Source organism: Festucalex cinctus, chromosome 3, assembly GCF_051991245.1.
Source record: "Festucalex cinctus isolate MCC-2025b chromosome 3, RoL_Fcin_1.0, whole genome shotgun sequence".
Classification (NCBI taxonomy): domain Eukaryota; kingdom Metazoa; phylum Chordata; class Actinopteri; order Syngnathiformes; family Syngnathidae; genus Festucalex; species Festucalex cinctus.
Window position 1 is genome coordinate 4451046 of NC_135413.1, and position 23708 is coordinate 4474753.

Consider the following 23708-nt stretch of genomic DNA (forward strand, 5'->3'; position numbering starts at 1 on the left):
TGGCATCCTGCTGTCACCATAAAATTACATGTTTTTGAGATAGGTAAACCCGCAACAGTTTGGCAAGCTTGCAATGGAAGTGGAGGTGGAGAGGCTGGAACCCATCACTTCATGCAGAGCATGTACAGTAGCACACTATCTACATGTTACACCTCTGCCCCATACTTAAAATTTTATGCACTTGAGGCTAAGTTGAAAATAAGGCAGCTCACCACCACATCTTCAGTCGATAGATCCTGGAAAAATTAGCTTTTAAATTTATTAATTGTTCATGAAAAATAATGTTGTTGCTTTAATTCTAGAAAATTTTTTATCTTCTTCTGAAAATGGCTCAATGACTCCTATACTATAATGTTTCTTTTTTGTAACTATTTTTTATTGCATTCCTTGAACTCCACAATGTATACTTCAACACCAAATTATGTCATTATTAGTGTTGTTCCAATACCGTTTTTTGGCCCCGGATACCGATACCCACCTTTACAGTATCGGCCGATACCGATACCATACCAATACCCAAGTTTTTTTTTCTTTTTCCTCAACATGAAAAAGCTGTCCTGCCATTGGTTCATCTCATTTAAGGGCCAATAGGATATCTTAGATCGGCATGCAGTGAACATGTCACATATCAGTGAATGTCGTGCACGAGCAAGGCACAAGATGCTGCATCTAAAGTCCTATAGTAGCTTTGGAATTAATGGTATCGGCATGTTACTTGTGAGTAGTCACCGATACGATACCACTGTTTTAATGCAGTATCAGCGCCTCTGCCGATATCGGTATCGGAACAACACTAGTCATTATAGTGATAAAAGAAGGAAAAACATGGAGTATTTTGGGGGTATTGGTGGCCATTAAGAAAAAACGAGGTTTATTCCCACTTGGCATTCATTTACCGGTATTTGTATGACCCTACTGGCACCCACTGCCATTCCTACGGTGGCATAATAACACCTAATTATTATATATGAATAAATAATATCTAATTATACATAAATCAGAATGTGCTGTAGTCTATCAATAAAGTATGCAGTATACAACAATCAAATGAAAGGCACCAAGCATGGCGTGTCTTCTTGTCCTGTGTGCTAAAATATTCTCACATCATCTGTAAATGAAATGTGAACATAACATACGTTAATCAAGAAATGTTTCTCGCTCTTAGCCTGCACTTGCAACCTTCTGGGAACCATTCCTGGCGGAAGTCCATGCGACAGCGAGACAGGAAACTGCTTCTGTAAACGACTGGTGATTGGAAAGGACTGTGACCACTGTGTGGTGAGTTAATCATGGACAAGTACAAACAAGACTTAAGCTACTAAAACCTGGGAAACTGGGAGTTGATTATATGCCTCGCTAAATGATTGCGTGTGAAGAAATGAAGCTTGGGTGATTTCATCTCATGTTTTATCAAGACGTAACCATGGGGCATGTCATCAAATGCTAACATCTGTTGTCTCTCTTTGTGTCTGTTTCAAGTCTGAGCACTGGGGTCTCAGCAATGATATGGATGGCTGCAGGCCATGTGACTGTGACCTGGGGGGAGCAATCAACAACCAGTGAGTTTCTTTGATGGTCTCATTTTACTGTCAGTGAACTTTCATTCAATATGTGGCTTTTGTGCTATTGTAAACATCATACTGACACTGAGGGATGTGGCCAAACCCGACTTAACTCTGGTGCAGTGTGTGACGTTCAGTCACTCGTTTTACTGCAGTTCAAAATGTGAATCGCTGGTTAACAGTGTTGCAATGCCTCCGATGTAACAAGCGATCAAAAATTCACCAGATTTTAACATAAAAATTAGGGCTGTCAAAGTTAAAGCGTTAATAGATTAATTAATCACAGAAAAAAGTTAAATTAATCACATATTAACGCAGATTAATCGCACTATTTTGTTGGACCGTGCTTGAGCCTTGAACGTAACCGCGGATGATTACATTGAAGGCTGCACAGGTCAGTTATGAGGTCAATGCACGGCATTTCCTACGCCTGTTGTTCCAAAATGAGCGGGGTGACTCCAGTTGGTGTGCTCGGTGGTAAATTTCGCTTTCAAAAACACCCCGACTGGACTTTAGATAAAACAAAAGTAATTTGCGTTTAATTAATTGCTGAATTGCACCCAATTGATATGATGCTGTTACGTTTTGAGCAATCCACGCATGCATGCAATTGCGTACATGCATTTAATCAATGTTTGCAAATGACATTCAGATAATAAAATGCGTTAATGTCAAAATATTACGGTATTTTGTATTTGTTTTATATTATGCAAATACGCAAGTAATTTAGCTGATTAATTGTGATTAATCAAAATTAAAAAGTGTGATTAATCCGATTAAAAATTTTAATCGTTTGACAACACTAATAAAAATACATTCCACACTCGGGATGGGCGAGTACCAATACTTGCCTTATTTCAAGATATCTGTTCTCGCGACAATACCACGATATGCTGCCCTCTTGTGGCCATTTTCTGATCAGGAACTAGAAAATACAAGAATATAAAATTGCCATTCATTTTCTCAGGTGCGATCAGCTGACTGGTCAGTGCGTCTGCAGAGATCACATGTTCGGTCGTCGTTGTGATCAAGTTGAGTCAGGATTCTACTTCATTGCTCTGGACCACTACACCTACGAGGCTGAGGATGCCAAGTTAGGACCTGTGAGTCACCTTTTAACGCTTGTTCTTTAACTTCTCAGTTTGATTCACTCACTAGGGAAATTATGTCGTAATTCACTAATTATTCTTATTCATTCATTTTCTTTTGGGGTGGTTTTGGACAACAAAAGCAATCATTTTTGACAGCTTATCTTTTTGACTTAATGTTAATTAAAATTTTCACAGTTAATCATGACATTACAAGTTATCAAATAACCTTAGTTTAAAGCAAATAAGTAGATTTATTCAACATGTATAATTGTATCTCTTAGGTATACAGTATTCTATTTCAAACATAATATATCAACATCCTCCCTATCAGAAGTTTGATGTATGTTGTTAACTCCACCATTGTTGATTGCTCTGTTTAGTTCAATTAAATATTTTATCCTTTTTATTGAACTCCTGTCTAATTGCTGACATAGAAGCTCAGGAGTCCGGTTCAAAATTGATCGCTATTCAATGTGGGTAATTAAGGATACTAAAGCTAGCTTTAAAAGAGTTATATACTTTTTTATGAACAGTACTGTGCTTGTGCATATGGATGGTTGTTCGTCTATGTGTGCCCTGCGATTGGCTGGCAACCAGTCCAGGGTGTTTGCTGTCTGTACTGAAGCTGGAGAAATGGGCCAGCGCTCTACAGTACATTTTTTGAAGAGTTTTTGCCAGTGTCACATGATATTCTGAGTAGTTCAATCTGTCTCCATTTAAGATGGACCAATGGGCCCCTCTAAATTATGGGCCGGTCTCTTGGAAAACAAAACAAAGTAAAAGAGCAGTGTAACAATTGGCCGAAAGGACTGCCAGCCCATCAGGAATTGTCCCGGAATGCCTGATGGCCAGTCCACCCCTGGTCATGATGGACGAGAATTTCATTCAGCTGAATTTTGTGCAAACAAATGTCTGAAAATTTAGCTTTAATAGAAATCACATTAATAAATATAAATATGTTTACTAGGTCAGATAGATTTTTGCATTTGTTTTTTTATTTTGAATTGTTTCATCATGCATATTTAAGAAGACTGTAAACACAATAATAATCCAGTATTATCTTAATTTTTATAGTAGTCCTTCCACAAAAAAAAAAAAACAAACAAACAAAAAAAAACAAAAAAAAAACAGATCCAACAGAATGAACTACTGTTGACCTGCAGGCCATATGGGACACATATAATATCACCAGTATTGAATAACAGACTTATTGCTTATTGAAAGATGCTTTTTCTCCTTCCTGAATGAGTTTGCTTCTTTTAGGGTGTCATGGTGATTTCAAGACCCCACCCACAGGATCACAGTCCCACCTGGACAGGTATTGGCCTGGTCAATGTCCCTGAGGGAGCCTTCCTTGAATTCACTGTTGACAACATTCCTCACTCAATGGAGTATGACATTCTCATCCGCTATGAGCCTCAGGTAGGACACAGTGTGAAAGAGTTTTTGTTTTCACATTGTAAATGAGTTCATAGCAGGATGGACACTTTGATCATGAAAATTAAATTACAAATGTTTGTGAATGGGCGGTTGTCAGTCAGGGAGGAGTGTTTAATTTAACAAGGAATAATGGGATGTGTTCTTTCAGCTGCCTGACCAATGGGAGGAAGTTCTGATGACAGTGATGAGACCAGGACCTATCAGAGCAGATAGTCGTTGTATAAACACTGTGCCAGATGACGACCATCAAATGATTTCACTCCACCCTGGGGCACGGTAATGTTTCATTAACATTTAACTTTTTTATATACAAAGATACTGGACAATTATACTGTAGAAGAAAAAGTATGGAGCATGTATTTATGGGAAGGATTGTCAGTATCTCATTTGGATTGTCAGAATAAGAGGGGCATGCACTTGTGTAGGGCTGCAATTATTACTAGTAAAACACAAAATCACTTGCAAAAAAAAACTGAAGAGTAAAAATACTTGAATATGTAGGATATAACAATGACAAGTGCCATTTATCCATGTTACTGAAGTTAAGGTAGCTCTTCACTGCCTACCTCGAATCATTTGATGTGATTTTTATGATCTCATTTAATATCTTCATTTATTAAACATTGAGGTCCCTAAAACATGGTTTCCTTTTTGTACCTGGCGTCAGTGGCTTGATTTATTTTCCTGGGATTGTTTTTACACAACACTTTTATGAACACTAATTCGTTTCAAGTCTTCTGATGTGTTGACATATGCTGTACTGTTTACTTTTTTGTGTCATTATGTTCAAAGCACTAGTTAAAACTTTCCAGATGTATCACATTTCCTTTGTGCTTTCTTAGGCATGTGGCTCTTCCCAGACCGGTTTGTTTTGAATCTGGTCTGAACTATACCATCCGCCTCAGTCTGCCATTGTATTCAGCTCTCAGTGATGTTAAGTCTCCGTACACGCTTATTGATTCGGTGAGAATATTTTTAATTCATTCACACGCAGCCACTTTCACTGAAGCCCTTTCTATCCTGGCTGTTTTACTGGATTGTGACTGATGTTGCAAAATCCACAGAATATTCTTTTCTATTGCTATAAAACATGGGACCTACCAAAAGAAAGATGATAGTTTCTTCTTTCATCAGGAAAAAAAACAACTTTATTTGTATATGTTTCCATTTTGCAGCAATTAGCATTAGAATATAGCTAACTTTCATCATTATTCACAAACCTGTTGAAAACAATGGGAAAAGAGCTTTTTGCAACATGGCCAACATATTTTATACTCTGCTGCCACCTGCCGGTCGTTTTTAAAAAAAAAATAACTACTATTGCTTTAAGCGACCTCTTCATGGCAGAAGCTGTATCAAAGCATTCTGTATGTTCTAGCATTAAAAAAGAAAAAACATATTTATACGTTTTGGGGTTTGAATGCGTAAACTAATTGTTAATGTTTAGCAAAGCTGGTGTTCAGCCTTAACTTGGAAACATGTTCTTCTTATCAGATTGTGCTGATGCCTCACTGTAAGAACTTGGACCTCTTTACCACCTCAGAAGGAGGGGAATCTGGTGAAAACCGTGGATGGGAAACTTTTCAACGTTATCGTTGCATGGAGAATAGTCAGAGCGTTATCAAGACCCCGATGACCGACATTTGCCAAAACTTAATCTTCAGCATTTCTGCTCTGCTACATCAGGGAGCCAAAGGTAGCACTACTACAAGAAATTGATGTTGACAAAGATCAAAACATACAGATGTGTCTGTCCCTTCCAGAATGCCAGTGTGACCCCCAAGGCTCTCTGAGTACAGTCTGCAACGTGAGTGGGGGTCAATGTCAATGTCGACCCCATGTCGTTGGGAGAAACTGCGACAGATGTGCTCCAGCTACTTTCCAGTTTGGACCGAGTGGCTGCAAAGGTATAAACTGCAATCCTCATATTACAAATACAATAGAGTGATTGCAGAGCAGATCCATCTCTCAATGCCAAATTATTTTATTATAATAAATTCAGACTATAAGACACAACCTTTTACACCACTTAAACTTATACAGCTTAAACATTTTCCCAATCCTGTAAGGCAAGGCAAGGCAAGTTTATTTGTATAGCATATTTCATACACAAGGCAACTCAATGTGCTTTACACAAGGAAAGACAACACATAAGCATCAAGAAACAGTAGTTAACATTCAGAGGAAGAAAAATAAATGACAAAATTTACTAAAAATAACATACAATAACAATCTTAAAACATTATTCAACGAACTTTAAAACATTTAACATAAGGAAGTTTAAAATAATAATAAAAAAAAAAAAAAAAAAAAAACACTTAATTAAAGCTGTTTAAAAGTCCCTAATCAAAGGTATAAGAAAAAAGCAAAGTTTTTAACCTGGATTTAAAAGCATTTACACTCGGGGCTGACTTCACTTCTATTGGCAGCCTATTCCTTCTGTGTGCAGCATAATAGCTAAATGCAGCTTCACCATGTTTGCTTCGAACTCTGGGTTCCACTAGTTGGCCCAAGTCTGTAGATCTCAGAGCCCTGCTGGGTTTGTACTCAATCAGCATTTCTTGGATATATTCAGGACCCAAACCATTTAGTGATTTATAGACGAGTAGCAGAACTTTAAAATCGATTCTACAGCTGACTGGGAGCCAGTGTAAATCCTTAAGTACTGGAGTAATATGTTCTGACCTCTTTGTTTTGGTCAGAACTCGAGCTGCAGCGTTCTGAATGAGCTGCAATTGTCTCATGTTCGTTTGAGAGAGTCCAGTCAGAAGACCGTTACAGTAATCTAGTCTGCTGGAGATAAAAGCATGGATAAGCTTCTCTTGGTCTGCTTGAAGCATGCAGTCCTTCAGTCTGGATATGTTTTTCAGCTGCTAAAAGGCTGTTTTAGTGATGAATTTAATATGATTGCTGAAGGTAAGGTCTGAGTCGATTAGTACCCCAAGATTTCGAACTTGGTCTTTAGTTTCTAAAGATAGTGACTCAAGCTGTTTTTTAACAGCAATCCTCTATTCTTTATTGCCGAAAACAATGAGCTCCGTTTTGTTTTCGTTCAGCTGAAGGAAATTTTGGTTCATCCAGTTGTTAACTTGCTCTAGAGAATGACACAATACGTTAATAGAACTGCTGTCATTTGGGGACATCGATAAATACAATTGTGTGTCATCTGCATAACTATGATAGTCAACATCGGTGTTCTGAAGCATTCGACCCAAAGGTAACATATACAGACTGAACAACAGGGGTCCAAGGACTGACCCTTGAGGGACCCCACATGTCATGGCACTTTAACTCACCGAAATTGTGTTCACGTTGTAGCGATAATTGGGTCGTCTTTTGGACGAATTAATAATCTGGACGTTACAGAGGTAAATTGTATTTACCTCGATAACCTCTGGGGCACCACGTTGAATTTGCTTTGAGTTAACAGGAGCAAACAACGACCAAAATCCTTCTTTCATCAGTCATTGATAATCTAAAGTCGCCACACTCGATATTCAGTGGTTCGTTGTACTAACAAAAGAATAATAATCCACTCGGAAACACAGATGACTTAGGCGGAATACAGTTCATAAAACATGCATTTATTCACGATTGCTACACTACAGAATCAAAATACTGCCTATCTAACTATTCTACCGTCAGAAGAAAAGAAATAAAATAAAGCGAATGAAAATAAGGAAGGAATGCGAATGAATAAAGAAACAGGGAAAAGAGAAAATTTGACCTGCCAGATTTGTGAGGTTTCAAACGTAAGTGGCACACAGTGGATACGCCGAGGTAGAAATCAAGCGCACTTACGAGACTTAGAGTTGCGTAGAAACAAACAGAAGTGGCGGGCTTTTTGACAAGGGGGAAAAATAGTCAATGTTCGTTGAAAAAAAAGGCAAGAAAAAAAAAAGGGTTTATTCCACAGGTTAGCAAGGGAGCCACGCCAGGGGCCTGACGTAGTTGCGCGGCTCGTCCCTTGATTGGTTGGTCGACTTGGCGAGGTTGGTTCTGCCGGACGGCTGCCCGGTTCCAGGTGGAGTTCGGTCCGCTACGCGCCTGCGTACGGGGAAGGCCAGCCGTTGGAGGTGAGCTAGCACCGCGGCGGGGCGCCACCGAGTAGCAGGTGCGGCGCGCGGCTTAGGTGCACAACCTTGAGTCCGGCGGTGCGTTGCAAGTGTACCCGGGACCGCGAAGGTCGGGCGGGTAAGCACCGATAGTGGAACAAAAAAACAAAACAAAAAAACAAAAGAGTCTTTAGTCAGCGTTGCAGTTGAACTTGCTTTGGCGTGGCGTGGAGCGAGGGTACGCTCTCGGCAAAGGTTACGGCCAGGAAAGAAAAAGCCACGTGGTTGGCCAGTTTCTTAGAACAAAGAGTTCGAGCAGCCTGGCTGGGCCACTTGCAAGTCGGGCCAGAGTTTTTTTGAAGAGGCTTGTGAGAGCAGGAAGAGGGCAAGAGAGCGAGCGGGGGTCTGCTCGTCCTTTTTAAAGTCTCTGGGTGGGGCTTCAGCAGGTGATGGCACACCCTTCTGTTCGCTCGCGCAGACTTTAAGAGGAAAATTATTAAAAAGATTAATAATTTGGCATTAAATTTGGTCAGTCTGGCAAATCAGTTTTCCCACACAACCCGTTTAACACACACTATAATTAATGCATCATAAACTAACTTGTGAGGTAACTTCTACTTGTCTAATCTGACTGAGCTGAGAGATATTGATTATCTTGCATTCTTTATGGAGGACACATGAAATAGGATGTTCATACACACAAAGATATAACATGAATCATTCGTAGTTCAGTTGTCTGTCAAGAATTATCATGGTATAGATGTGTAAAATGCGGTTACTTATGTGAATTGTCACTAAGGATAGTTCCAAGTTTCGCCACTTGGAGGTGTTGTTGCTCCATCTAGACGTTCCAGGAAGGGCGAGGCGCCAGAGTATCCTTTTGTGATTGATAAGAAGTCATGAACATTCCTTTGATCGGTCATTTGTGTATTCCAAACCATTGGAGCCATTTGTTCGGGCTCCGAGAAGACTGCTTGAAATACACTCCTTCGGCAGACGCATAAATTCCTTTGTCACCTGGTCAGTGGCTTCAAAAGAGTTTTGTTGGTGGCTGGGTAGCCACCTGCCGAGCTGACCAGGCTTGGATCCTGTCTGGGCAGTGGAATATTCATGCACTGCAGAGAATTTGCTTTAGGAGAAGCAAACTTAAAAAAAAAATTAGAGGGTGAAATGGACCTAGGCAATAGTTGTTACAACGTCTTTTTTTTTTTTTTTTTTTCAATTAGCGTAATTGGATCTCTTAACTGTTCAAGTTATTTAATCAAATCCGCACATTGAAGCTGGCTCACAGATTTGCTCTGCTCATGCTCCCACTCCTAACATGCAGTAAACACCAAGTATGATTATTGTGAAAATAAAAATAGATGTTTAACAGAAAGCACTACGGTACATAATTCACTAACTAATACGTGCATGCATCTAGTATTTTGTAAACTAACCAGAAGTGTCAGATAAATCACATTTCACGACCAAATAAATGAAAGAGGATTTTGTATCTGCAGAATGCAACTGTGACGCTCAGGGCTCACAGAACCCCCTTTGCGATCAGCTCACCGGCCAGTGTGTGTGTGTTTCGGGAGCATATGGACGCCAGTGTAACCGCTGTCTACCGGGTTACTGGGGCTTCCCAACGTGCCGTCCGTGCTCTTGTAATGGACACTCAGAGGACTGCGACGCGCACACGGGACAGTGCCTCAACTGCAGGGACTACAGCACAGGGCACAACTGTGACAGGTGAAATAGTATTGATTTCTTTTTAAATTATAATGTACTACAATTCAAATCTGCCAAGCTTGTGGGAATGGATTTTATGTTTTCAGCTATTAAACAGGAATTAGTGATTAGAGAGAAATCGGTGTGACATGAAGTATTTACAATTAGGGAGCAATGGGACCAACTATGTGCAGGTATACAAACAAGGTGGTACCTGTACAGGATAGAAGACTACTTGACTTGTTATCTTTACTAATCCATAATAACTTTTTTTTTTTTTTACTTCTATTTCAGAAAGTTTAACTTTAGTAAGTTAGTGACAACCAATAGAAGGCAAAAAATTGGGCCCAAGGGGGATTTTGAACAACTTTTCGGCCTGTCAAAGTAAAATGAGAGTGTGGAATTATTCCACGGCAAATGAAGAGATTTGTGATTAGATTATATGACTTACATTGCCTTACAGCCTCACTTCTTACTGAGCTGTACTGCTGACCTGATACCTAAAGGGACCAGTTACAAAAAGTAGTTAGCAAAGTAATAGGAGTTATCAAAGTTAGAGGGAACTATTACACACTAGGAAGACAAGTTAACGATATCTGACAGTATATAAAAGCATCTTGCTTTATTGTGTTAAGGTGCTTGGATGGTTACTATGGCGACCTGACGCTGGGCTCTGGTGATCACTGTCGGCCCTGTATGTGTCCTGATGGTCCAGGCAGCCTGCGGCAGTTTGCGGGAAGTTGTTTCCTTGGTGATAATTCCCAACAGGCTGTCTGTGTTTGCAACACTGGATACAAAGGTACTACCGATCGATCAATCAATCAATCAATCAAATCTCCAGCCTACCACCCCACAATACCACCCCCCCCCAAAGAAAACGCGATCTCGGGGAGACATCTGCGCCAGGAGAAGTTCAAAAGCTGCAGCCGCAGACCCAACCCCGGCTTCTGTCGCAGAGTGCTCCCTCTGAGAAAACACTGGAAAAGTAAAATTACCAGACTATAATCATTTTTAAGAACATAAAACCAAGCTAAAACTATAAAAAGAAAATACTTAAAAGACTTAAATGCTGAATGTTCAAAACATAATTAATAATAAACCAAAAAATATAAAAACAGGATAGGTAAGATTTAGTTTGACATAAAATAAAAGCTAAGATAATATCCATCCATCCATCCATTTTCCTAACCGCTTTTCCTCACAAGGGAGTGCTGGAGCCTATCCCAGCTGGCTTCGGGCAGTAGGTGGGGTACACCCTGGACTGGTTGCCAGCCAATCACAGGGCACACAGAGACAAACAAACACTCACAAGCACACTTAGGGACAATTCATAGCGCCCAATTAAAGGGATCATTCGGCTTTTTTAACATGAATCTCAATTTCATCCTCACCTCCAGTGTGTGCGATCAGCACTGACTTACCCCTGACAGCGTTCTGTGACACGAGTTCTGGTCCGGTGTTGGACGAGAGGAAAATAGTCCAGCAAGCTGGCTGGGGTCACGGAAATAAAAGCGTTTTTCTTCTAAAAACAATTTGTGTTCCGCTATAAGTTGTTTGTCGGAAGGATCAGCTGGCTGCAGTGCGTCGATTAGCCGTCTACAGGGTGCCGCGCAGTGATACGAACGAACAGAAAAGTAGTGGCTGGCGGTAATGGCATCTGACTCTTTTCAGAAAAGGAGTATTGTGTTGCAAATGTATCACTCTTTTGAACACAAATTGTTTTTAGAAGAAAAACGCTTTTATTTCCGTGACCCCAGCCAGCTTGCTGGACTATTTTCCTCTCGTCCAACACCGGACCAGAACTCGTGTCACAGAACGCTGTCAGGGGTAAGTCAGTGCTGATCGCACACACTGGAGGTGAGGATCAAATTGAGATTCATGTAAAAAAATCCGAACGATCCCTTTAACCTGCCATGCATGTCTTTGGAATGTGGGAGGAGACCGGAGTACCCGGAGAAGACCCACGCAGGCATGGGGAGAACATACAAACTCCACCCAGGAAGGCCGAAGCCTGGACTCGATCTTGCGTCCTCAGCACTGGGAGGCAAACGTGCTAACTATAAGTACATCAAATAAATGTTAGGTAAAAGCTACATTAAAAAGATGCGTCTTGAGCCTGTTCTTAAAAACATGAACATTCTCTGCAGCCCTGAGGTTCTCCGGCAGGCTATTATTCCACAGATGGTGTCATAAAACTGCAATGATGCCTCCCCGATGTGTGTCCTGACTTTTGGAATAATTAAAAGGCCGGTGCCGGAGGATCTCAGGGCTTGCGAGGGTTCATAAGGTAGACTTATACTTGACTTTATTGATCCCTTTGGGATGGCTCCCTCTGGGAAATTTACATTTCCAGCAGCAATAAGAACAGATAATAAAATAAAAAATAATTCAATCAATCAATAAATAAGGTTATTACACCAGAGATTGAATTAATAATAATAATAATCATAATAAAATAAAAAATAAAAATTCAATCAATCAATAAATAAGGTTATTACACCGGAGATTGAATTAATAATAATAATAATAATAATAATAATAGTAAAAAATAAAATAAAAAATCCAAATTTAATCAATCAATAAATAAGGTTATTACACCGGAGATTGAATAAAATAAAATAAATACAGTACAGTATAGTAAAGTGCCATATTTGCGAAGTGAAGGTAAAAGGAGTTCTGAAATATATGAAGGACCAAGACCATTAAGACACTTATAAATCATTATTAATACCTTAAAATCAATCTTGAAGCACACAGAAAGCAATTGCAAAGATTTTAAAATTGGTGTACGGTAGTATGCTCTCGTTAGCATGTCCACCTACCAGTTCTGAGGACTTGGGTTCGAGTCCGGGCTCCGGCCTTCCTGGGTGGAGTTTGCATGTTCTCCCCGTGCCTGTGTGGGTCTTCTCCGGGTACTCCGGTTTCCTCTCACATTCCAAAGACATGCATGGCAGGTTAATTGGGTGCTCCAAATTGTCTCTTGGTGTGCTTGTGAGTGGGGATGGTTGTTCGTCTTTGTGTGCCTTGCGATTGGCTGGCAACCAGTTCAGGGTATCCTCCGCCTACTGCCCAGAGCCAGCTGAGATAGGCTCCAGAAAATGGATGGATGGATAGTATGATCCCGTTTTCTTGTCTTAGTCAGGACACGTGCTGCCGAATTCTGCAGTAGTTGTAAGTGTGAAAGGTACTTTTTATGAAGACCGGAAAGCAAGGTATTAGGGTAATCAATTTGGTTAGTAATAAAACCATGAATTAGCGTCTCTGCGTAGGCCTGAGAGAGAAAAGGAGTGGACTCTGGCTATGTTCTTCAAGTGATAAAAACCTATTTTTGTGATTTTTTTAATATGTGGAAGGGAACAAAAGCGAGCTCAGTCCAAAATAACACCCAGGTTTTTGACCTGGGGTGAGGGTGACACGACTCGACCGAGTCGATGAAAAACAGATCCCAGAAAGGCAGGCTCAGAGAAGGAAAACAATGTCGATTTATTCTTTGGTCAAACCGAAGAAGCAAATCTTGCTCGCGGGCAAGATAACGAGAATCACAAAAAACACTTGCACACAGCAAGGAACCCGAAGGTAACAGAAAACACTTGCAAAAGGCAAGGAGCACGAATATAACAAAAAACACTTGCAAAAGGCAAGGAGCACGAAGGTAACACATAACACTAGCAAACGGCACGGAACGCGAATGTAACATAAAACACTTGCAAAAGGCAAGGCACGCGAATGTAACAAAAAACACTTGCAAAAGGCAAGGACAGAATAGCAAACACAAAACACTTGCACCCGGCAAGGACTACACGAAATAGAATGCGGAGACAATCAAAGGCGGAGTAACCAACAGAAAGCGACGCGGATATACACACGTGAATACAGAATTAACCGAGGACAAAAACAGATACTATGATTTTACCAAACAGGAGAACGCGGAGAAAACTTGGACACAATGGTGAGCAAATAGTAATCCGACAGCTGTCAGTGCTGTTCGGAGTCCTTTTAAAGCCTTGATTACCAACGCGTTGCAGGTGCGGCGCTGGGGAACGCCCCCCTCGTTACAGGCACTGAAAGAGACAAGCACAACAGGGCTGAGAACCGAACCATGACAGTACCCCCCCCCCTTAACGGACGCCCCTTGGCGGACCACCTGGCTTATCTGGGTACGCAGCATGGAAGGTGTCTAATAAAGACGGGTCCAGGATCCAGGAGCGGGGGACCCACTGCCGCTCCTCAGGTCCGTAGCCCTCCCAGTCGACCAGGTACTGGAAGCCCCGGCCCCTGCGCCTTGAGTCCAAAATTTCTTTGACCGTGTAGACAGGATCTCCATCGACCACTCGGGGAGGAGGCGGAGCGGGTGCAGGTGGGTTCAGCGGGCTAGGAGTCTCTGGCTTGAGGAGGGAAACGTGGAACACTGGATGCACCTTGAGTGAAGGTGGAAGACGGAGTTTCACAGTCACTGGATTGATGACGGTAAGTATCTCGAAGGGTCCGATGTAGCGCGGACCCAATTTCTTTGAGCACCCTGCCAGGCGCATGTCCCGGGATGAGAGCCAGACCTTGTCCCCTGGCCGGTAAGTGGGTTCCGGTCGCCGCCGACGATCCGCAATCTCCTTGTTGCGGGCAGCTGAGCGGGATAGCACCGCTCGGGTCTCTCGCCATACCTTGTGGGCCCTCCGTAGGTGATGCTGCACCGTGGGTAGTTCGATGGGACCCTCTTGAGACGGAAACAGGGGTGGCTGATAGCCGTATGCTGCCATAAAGGGTGAGTGTCCTGTCGCTGATGACGGCAAAGTGTTCGTGGCGTACTCGATCCAGGAGAGGTGCGAAGACCAGGACTCAGGATTGTGCAGGCAAACACACCGGAGGGCAGCTTCAAGGTCCTGGTTGGCCCTCTCCGTCTGGCCGTTGGTTTGGGGATGATATCCAGAAGACAAACTGACTGTGGCGCCCAACAACTTGCAGAACTTCCTCCAGACCTGGGAGACGAATTGAGGACCACGGTCGGACACCAAGTCCACCGGTATGCCGTGAAGCCTGAATACATGACGGACGAGGAGTTGTGCAGTTTCCCAAGATGACGGCAGTTTAGAGAGGGCAACAAAGTGAGTCAGCTTTGAAAACCGGTCGACCACGGTCATAATCACCGTATTTCCCCTTGACCGGGGGAAGCCGGTGATGAAGTCCAGTGAGACGTGCGACCAAGGCCGCGACGGGATGGGTAGCGGCCTTAACAGTCCCATCGGCGGCTGGTGGGACGATTTCCTGCACGCACAAGCGGTACATGCCTTGACGAACTCCGTAACGTCTTTCTTCATATCGGCCCACCAGAATCTCTGGCCGATCAAGGCAAGAGTCCGGTTAATTCCTGGATGACAGGCAACTCGTGAGGTGTGACCCCACCGGAGGACCTCAGCCCGCACAGGGTCAGGGACGAACAGTTTCTCTGCCGGGCACTCCTCAGGAACAGCAATCCCCTCCTGTGCTTCCGTGACTTTCTTCTCGACTTCCCATTGAACTGCACCCACGAAGCAATGTGCGGGTAGGACCGGTTCAGTTCCGGCCTCAGGCGTGGCGGCCTCGTGTATCCGGGACAAAGCGTCTGGCTTCTGGTTCCGGGATCCCTGGCGGTAGTCCACGACAAAGTTGAACCGTGTGAACAGCAATGCCCAGCGTGCCTGTCGCGAGTTGAGTCTCTTGGCTGACCGAAGGTATGCCAGGTTTTTGTGGTCCGTCAAAACCTTAAAGGGTTCCTTGGTGCCCTCCAGCCAGTGTCGCCATTCTTGCAGAGCCAAGACAATCGCCAACAGTTCCCGATTCCCGACGTCGTAGTTGGCCTCTGCGGGACTCAGTCGCCGGGAGAAGAAGGCGCAGGGATGGAGCTTCCCGTCTTCTGGCGACCGCTGGGACAGGACCGCCCCCACTCCTGAATCCGACGCGTCAACCTCGACCACAAAAGACAAGTCCGTATTAGCGTGGATAAGCACTGGCGGGTTTACAAACTGCTGCTTTAATTCCAAAAATGCATTTTCGGCGCCAGGTGACCACCTAAAAGGTACTTTGCTTGACGTCAGTTTAGTAAGGGGGGCTGCCCGTAAGCTATAATCCTTAATAAAGCGACGATAGAAATTAGCGAATCCCAGAAAACGTTGTAGCTGCTTACGAGTTTTGGGAGTCGGCCAATCGACCACGGCCTGAGTCTTGACCGGATCTGCCCGTAGTTACCCTCCCTCTATGATGAAACCCAGGAATTGCACCGACTTAGCGTGGAACTCACACTTCTCTGCTTTAACATAAAGTCGATTTTCTAAGAGGCGCTGGAGGACCAAGCGGACATGTTGTCTATGCTCATGCACGTCGCGTGAGGAAAATCAGGATATCGTCTAGGTAAACAAAACAAAAAATGTTCAGCATGTCCCGGAGGACATCATTAATCAAACATTGGAACACTGCTGGGGCGTTAGTCAGACCAAAGGGCATTACACAGTACTCGAAATGTCCCAGTGGTGTCTTAAAGGCGGTCTTCCACTCGTCCCCTTCCCGTATCCTCACCAGATGATAGGCGCTTCGCAGGTCTAGCTTCGTAAAAATTCGGGCCGATTGCAACGGGGCGAATGCTGAGTCAAGCAGGGGAAGGGGATATTTGTTCTTAACAGTAATATCATTCAGACCGCGATAGTCGACGCAAGGACGGAGTGTCTTATCCTTTTTCTCAATGAAGAAAAATCCAGCTCCTACGGGAGACTTTGACGGGCGTATCTGACCAGTCGCTAGCGACTCGGTAATATACTCCCGTAAAGCGTCCTGTTCCGGCTGGGACACCTGATATAGGCGTGAACCAGGCAATGGTACATCGGGGATCAGCTCAATCACACAATCATACGGCCTATGGGGCGGCAACGCTTGCGCGCGATCTTTACTAAAAACCTTGCTTAGATCATGGTACTCCTCGGGGACATGGTCAAGGCATACGGGTTCTGGGGTTACGCGAACGGGTACAGTGGTAGCCCCTCCTGCCGACTTCAGACAATGGGCATGGCAGAAGGGACTCCAGTTCTCTAAGGCCGGCTTCACCCAATCAATATCAGGATTATGCGTTTTTAGCCAGGGAAGGCCCAACACTAGGGGCGCAGAACGGGACAGCATAATAAAAAACCTCCTTCTCTCCACGTGATTACCCGAGAGTCTCAAGATGAGGGGACCGGTTGACAGTCGTACCTCCGCCAGCAGGCGCCCGTTGAGGTCGAAAACCTTCTTGACCTTTTCTAAGGTCTCTACCGGGCTTCCTAACGCTTCTACAACACACGGGTCTATAAAACAATCATCTGCCCCTGAATCGATTAGCGCACTTACCCTAAGGCTCATCCCGTATCCTGACAGCTCCCCCGACAATTCTAGCCGTTTATCGCTGAGAGTAGACCCCGTCGACGGGCTTGGTTCGGTTCCCCCCGGTTCATGCTTACCCTGATTCGCATCCTTCTCGGACTCCAGGGACTCATCGGCACGGCCCCCCAGTCGAGCGGTCGGCCGCGTCCGGCATGAAGGTCGTGCTGGGCACGACGCCACTCGATGCCCAGGTTGACCGCAGTAGAGGCAGGCTCCAGCGAGCCATCGGCGACGACGCTCCTCAGGGTGCAGGCGTCCACCACCCATTTGCATGGGCTCCCCTCCGTTGTCCGGAGGTCCTGGAAGGGTGCGCGCTTCAGCGACGTCGTTGAGAGAGAGTCTGGACATGTCGTTGTTGACGGCCGCTCCACGCCGCTCAACAGCACGCTCCCGGCAACGTTCCCGTACCCGGTTACCCAAACGGATCGTTAGATCAATAAGTCCCTCTAGAGAGCTCGTGTCATCGCGAACTGCCAGTTCATCCTTAAGTTGCGTATTCAGTCCCCGACGAAAGATACTCCGCAACTCACAGTCCCCAAACCCGCTCTCGGCGGCCAATATGCGAAATTCGATCGAATAATCAGCGACCGATCTCTCCCCCTGTACTAAATCTAGCAACCGACCCCCGGCCTCTCTCCCCCTAACCGGATGATCAAACACGCGTTGAAATTCACCAACAAAATTGGGGAAAGAGGACCGAAGGTCTGGTCGCGCGTTGCTCACCACCATCGCCCATGTAGCGGCTTGACCAGACAGGAGGCTCATAATGAACGCTACTTTGGACTGGTCACGAGCGTAAGTAAATGGTTGCTGGTCGAAAATGAGCGAACACTGATGCAAAAACTGACCGCAACCTCCAGGCTGTCCATCGTAGCGTGACGGGTGGGGCAAAACGGGTTCTCTATGTGTAACCGGGAGCGCCGAACGCGGAAGTTCCGGGTTCTGCACCCCGCGGGAACTGAGCTGCTCGAGCCTCCCGAACATCTCCTCACAACGATGAGCAAGCCTGCCCACCACCTCTTGAAGACCTGCCAAGGTGGTCTCGGTTTGCCCGACCCGTTGTCCCTGACTGGCCAATGCCCTTCTCACCTCTTCTGAGTCTGCGGGATCCATGGTCGGATTATTCTGACACGACTCGACCGAGTCGATGAAAAACAGATCCCAGAAAGGCAGGCTCAGAGAAGGAAAACAATGTCGATTTATTCTTTGGTCAAACCGAAGAAGCAAATCTTGCTCGCAGGCAAGATAACGAGAATCACAAAAAACACTTGCACACAGCAAGGAACCCGAAGGTAACAGAAAACACTTGCAAAAGGCAAGGAGCACGAATATAACAAAAAACACTTGCAAAAGGCAAGGAGCACGAAGGTAACACATAACACTAGCAAACGGCACGGAACGCGAATGTAACATAAAACACTTGCAAAAGGCAAGGAACGCGAATGTAACAAAAAACACTTGCAAAAGGCAAGGACAGAATAGCAAACACAAAACACTTGCACCCGGCAAGGACTACACGAAATAGAATGCGGAGACAATCAAAGGCGGAGTAAACAACAGAAAGCGACGCGGATATACACACGTGAATACAGAATTAACCGAGGACAAAAACAGATACTATGATTTTACCAAACAGGAGAACGCGGAGAACACTTGGACACAATGGTGAGCAAATAGTAATCCGACAGCTGTCAGTGCTGTTCGGAGTCCTTTTAAAGCCTTGATTACCAACACGTTGCAGGTGCGGCGCTGGGGAACGCCCCCCTCGTTACAGGCACTGAAAGAGACAAGCACAACAGGGCTGAGAACCGAACCATGACAGAGGGCTGTAGTGACATTGCATATATTTTAGTTAAGACTTTCTCTCTCTGGACCTCAGGACCGATTTTCAGTCTTGTCCTGGTTAAGCTCGAGAAATTTTTTGCTATCCATGATTTGATGTCAGGGATAAAGTTTAAAAAAAAATATCCATTGGACTGGTGTCATCTTGAGACACAGAGAAGTACAACTGCATGTCATCAGCATAGCTATGGAAATTCACTCTGTGTCTCCCAGTGACACCGCCAAGAGGGAGCATATATAAATTAAACAATAAAGGGCCTAAAATTGAACCCTGACGCACCGATACATTATCATCTCTCTTATGATTGGACACAAAAGCAGAATAAAAAATGTGCTTTGAAAAAAAAAAAGACTGATGAAATCATATTTGGTTTGAGAATAGTCTAAAGATAGAAGAAGCATTTGGAATCTTGTTACATTTTTTTTCACCAGGTGCTCGCTGCAATGAGTGTTCTCCTGGTTACTATGGAAACCCTCATGAAGTCGGGGGGTCGTGCCAGCCTTGTCAGTGCAACAACAACATCGATATGTTGGACCCAGAATGCTGCAACGCCCAAACTGGCGAATGCCTGCGCTGTCTATATCACAGCGAAGGACATTCCTGCGAAAATTGCATGATGGCTTATTATGGAAATGCACTACTGCAAGACTGCAGGAGTAAGTTCACTTAGGTGGAACCTACCTCAAACTGGTCATATCACGTTCACACATTAACGAGGTACTGCTGTTGTCCACAGAGTGTGTTTGTAACCATCTGGGTAGCGATAGTGCCAGCTGTCCGTCATCAGGTGACTGCCACTGTGACCGCAGCAGCGGTCAGTGTGATTGTCTCCCGAATGTGATTGGCCAGCACTGTGATCGTTGTGCACCCGACACCTGGAACATGGCAAGCAGTAAGGGCTGTCAGGCCTGTGACTGTGACACCAAACATTCGTACGGCACATCGTGCAATGAGGTGAGCAATAGGGTGACCTGACTTATGTTGTTGAAAAAATATAGCCAGGTGTTTCATAAGTTGCATTGATAAAGTGGAAGTCAAGTCAAAATCGTCTGAATAATAAGCAATAATATGTTCTATGTGCCACCACTAGTATTTATGTATTTATGTATGTATTTATGGCATATGAATAAAGCATTAAAAAAAATCCACCAGGTTCTATCCAGCTCATGCAGGGGTGGCTATTTTGTCCTGTACTGCCACCTGCTGTCTACTGAATTTGACATCACAATGCCAAGATGTTCAGCTTGTGAACATCACGGCTCACCTATTTTCTAGGTTTGGTCACGTGACATTTACAAATTGAGTCAAATTGACACTTTGATGTCAATTTCAGTCAACAGCAGGTGGCAGTACAGGACAAAATGAGCACATGGTGGATCTTTATGCTTAATTCATATTCCACAAACGTAATATTAATGTAGAATGTCATGTTTCGACTACTTTTGGGACATATTATTGAAAGAACATTTTTTTGTTTTGGCACCCGCTGTAACATCTGTTTTGCATGTGTATTAAGGGAAAGGATTTGCAAATGTGTTCCTCAAAGTGTATATGCTCTACAGATCAGTGGTCAATGTTCGTGTATGCCAGGCTTTGGTGGCAGGACGTGCAGAGAGTGTAGGGCGCTCTTCTGGGGAGACCCAGAGGTCCAATGTCATGGTAAGTGATTTATTTTTGTTGGGTGATTGATTACACTAACCCTATATACAGTTCTCAGCATAAATGAGTACACCCCAACAGGTTTGTAAGAACACTTTAGTTTCCTGTCAGAATGAAGATTTTCTATATGATATTATACTACAAAATACTCCCACAAATGTGGGAAATTGATTGCAAACACAATTTGTTAATTAGTACCCACAAAGAAGTTAAAGTACATTTTGCACAAATAAGTAGACCCCGAGAAAAAGACTTACAATTGATTAATTCCAGGCCTAGCAGACAAGTTGCTGTCCATAACAGTCATGGAGGTCATAGAAAATAGTAGAAGTAGTTTTTCAGATTGTTGAATGCGTTAATTTTTTTTGTATTAGTTCATTTGATTAAACTGAAGTTGTAATCTATGCATTATATTACAACCTTACTTTCATGTTCCATGAGTTAAGTGTATATTCTACAGCAGATACCCAAGTCGGGTCCTCGAGGGTCTTTATCCAGCCTGTTTTCCATGTCTCCCTCCTTCAGCGCAGCTGAATCTATTGATCAGCTCATCAGCAAGCTTTGCACAAGCCTGATAACGATCCTGATCATCAATCAGGTGTGTTAGTGGAGAGAAACGGGCTGGATAGAGGCTTTCGAGGACCGAACTTGACCACCCCTGCTCTACAGGAAACATTTTGTCCAAATTTTGGAAATTGTTCTTATGTTCATTGAGATATTGAATAAAATCTTTACATTTCTTATAGGGTGTACTCATACAATATATGCTGAGCACTGTACCTGTACAATATAGGAGATGTTATTTTTCTATTTTATTTATTTATTTTACCAGACACCGACATACGGTTGCTGAACAAATTCTGGATATAGTCATGTCATGAAAATGTTACATATAACGCAATTGTGGAATTGAAAGACACTGTTGCAGATCAATCCATCCATCCATCCATCCATCCATCCATCCATCCATCCATCCATCCATCCATCCATCCATCCATCCATCCATCCATCCATCCATCCTCATTATGGTGGCTAGTGAGTAAGAAGAGTACAAATCAATCAATCAACCATTCACAGTCATAGTCACACCTGTGGAGAATGTATTGCCTTTAATTAACATGACTTAAAATGACACGAGTGTAGGAAAACTCAGACAAGAAGCTGAAGGCCAGAACCGAGATTCTAACAGCAAAACTCAAAACTGCGAGGCAGAGGTGCTAACCACCCGTGTTGCCGCCAATAAATTGCACTTTTATTTTTTATGTCTAGCCATATTATTGAATGAGAATGACATTTTTCTGAAAACTTGCTGTATAGAAAATGGATAGATGAACATTACATCTAAACTTGTATGCGTTCCGCCCATCAGAATGTGACTGCGACCCTGACGGTATCACTCAGCCGCAATGCAACAAAGACAACGGTCACTGCCATTGTGTGGAAGGAGTGTCTGGTCCACGTTGTGATACCTGTGCACGTGGCTTCTCTGGTACCCTCCCTAACTGTCAGCGTTGTCACCAATGTTTCGCTGAGTGGGATGCCGTCATTGGGCAACTAACAAATCAGACACACCGCCTTGCCAACAAGGTGAACGCTATCAAAATTAGTGGAGTTAGTGGGCCCTACAAAAAGTCAATTGACAGTATGGAAAGGAGTGTATCGGACATCCACGCCATCCTAAACCACAACCCTGCCTCACAACCTCTAAGCGAGATCCAACAGCTCTTACAAGAGGCCAGGTAAGAATGGATTTGAAATGGTGATATTATAACGAATCTGTCAAATCTAATCTGTCATCTGTGTGTGTTCATTAGTGACTTGATGGGGTCGTTGAGCCAGTCACTCAACCACACAGAAAAGATTCTACTCAATGTGCAAGAGGAGAAGAGTAGCATGGAGGATGAACTAAAATTACTGATGGCTGATGCTCAGAAACTTGAGCAGACCGTTCAGGACATTCTGGAACAGGTTGAGTTCATCAGGAATTCCGACGTCAGAGGTAAGAGAGAGACATGTACTCTGTCTTGCTTAAGAAATATGTTTAGCTGTTCACTATGAAATGGTTGACAGTTAATGTTTCAGTTGATTGTTGATTCAGTTAATGTTGTTTTCTTTAATTTTGTCATAAGATTTTTTTTTTTATGGTTGAAGATTCAATCGCTCAATCTCTTGTATGCAACTCATGTTGAGTTTACTTCATCAACCTCATTTTATTATGAATAGTTATTCTTGTTAATTGGTGACAGTCCACGGAGTAAATTTGACACTATTGAGAGTGGGATCAAATAGACCCAGTTTTAGAGTAATATTTACATTTGGAAGAAAGTAAAATAAAGAATTTAAAAAAAAAAAGTCACTCAAGGGTTGAGGAACAAACTCACGACCTTCAACTTTGGAGACAGCTGATCTACTCCCTGAGCCACGCTGCTCCTGCTGTGTGTTAGTATATCGCTCCTGTCAGCTCGAAGCTTCCTAACTCTTGAGTTGGACCAAATACTTTTAGTCAGAGTATACAGACCAAAACATCATTTTTTTGTTTCTTGGAGAAAAGCAAACAGTAGGAGGGGTATAGCTCAGGTGGTAGTGTGGCAATCTCCCAAGCTGAAGGTCGTGAGTTTGTTCCTCAACCCTTGGGTGACTTTTATTTATTGTTTTTCCAAATTCTTTATTTTACTCTCTTCCAAGTGTAAATATTAGCCTATTCTGAAACTGAGTGTATTTGGTGCCTCTCTAAATAGCTAAATTTACTCTAAATAGAGTCAAATGTACTCTACAGAATTTACTGTGCAGATATTGATGTCATTATGAAAAACATTATTTCAGTAAAATTAAAGGGACACTTGACTCATTGAGCAATTTTCAGCAGTGAAAATTTAATATTTTGTCCAGAATTAATTTGATAACGTAATTATTTTTCATCTGCGATTGGCTAGCGACCGGTTCAGGGTGTGCCCCGCCTACTGCC

The 23708-nt window shown here is 43.4% G+C and overlaps 1 protein-coding gene and 1 long non-coding RNA gene across 2 annotated transcripts in view; both read left to right on the forward strand.

Annotated features, from left to right (window-relative positions):
• The window catches only part of lamb1a (laminin, beta 1a), a 75977-nt gene that overhangs the window by 32759 nt on the left and 19510 nt on the right, over window positions 1–23708 (forward strand). The window contains exons 11-25 of the mRNA XM_077515493.1: window positions 1166–1278; window positions 1480–1559; window positions 2530–2665; window positions 3917–4075; window positions 4242–4369; window positions 4936–5056; window positions 5588–5789; window positions 5857–6000; window positions 9651–9882; window positions 10497–10660; window positions 19516–19740; window positions 19821–20038; window positions 20647–20743; window positions 22113–22482; window positions 22558–22742. Coding sequence (XP_077371619.1) covers window positions 1166–1278; window positions 1480–1559; window positions 2530–2665; window positions 3917–4075; window positions 4242–4369; window positions 4936–5056; window positions 5588–5789; window positions 5857–6000; window positions 9651–9882; window positions 10497–10660; window positions 19516–19740; window positions 19821–20038; window positions 20647–20743; window positions 22113–22482; window positions 22558–22742 — 2574 coding nt within the window. The remainder of the gene's footprint in view (window positions 1–1165; window positions 1279–1479; window positions 1560–2529; window positions 2666–3916; window positions 4076–4241; window positions 4370–4935; window positions 5057–5587; window positions 5790–5856; window positions 6001–9650; window positions 9883–10496; window positions 10661–19515; window positions 19741–19820; window positions 20039–20646; window positions 20744–22112; window positions 22483–22557; window positions 22743–23708) is intronic.
• Window positions 14270–15313, forward strand: LOC144015472 (uncharacterized). The gene is made up of 3 exons (XR_013282720.1): window positions 14270–14735; window positions 14821–15107; window positions 15187–15313. It is a non-coding gene; the product is annotated as an uncharacterized LOC144015472 (long non-coding RNA).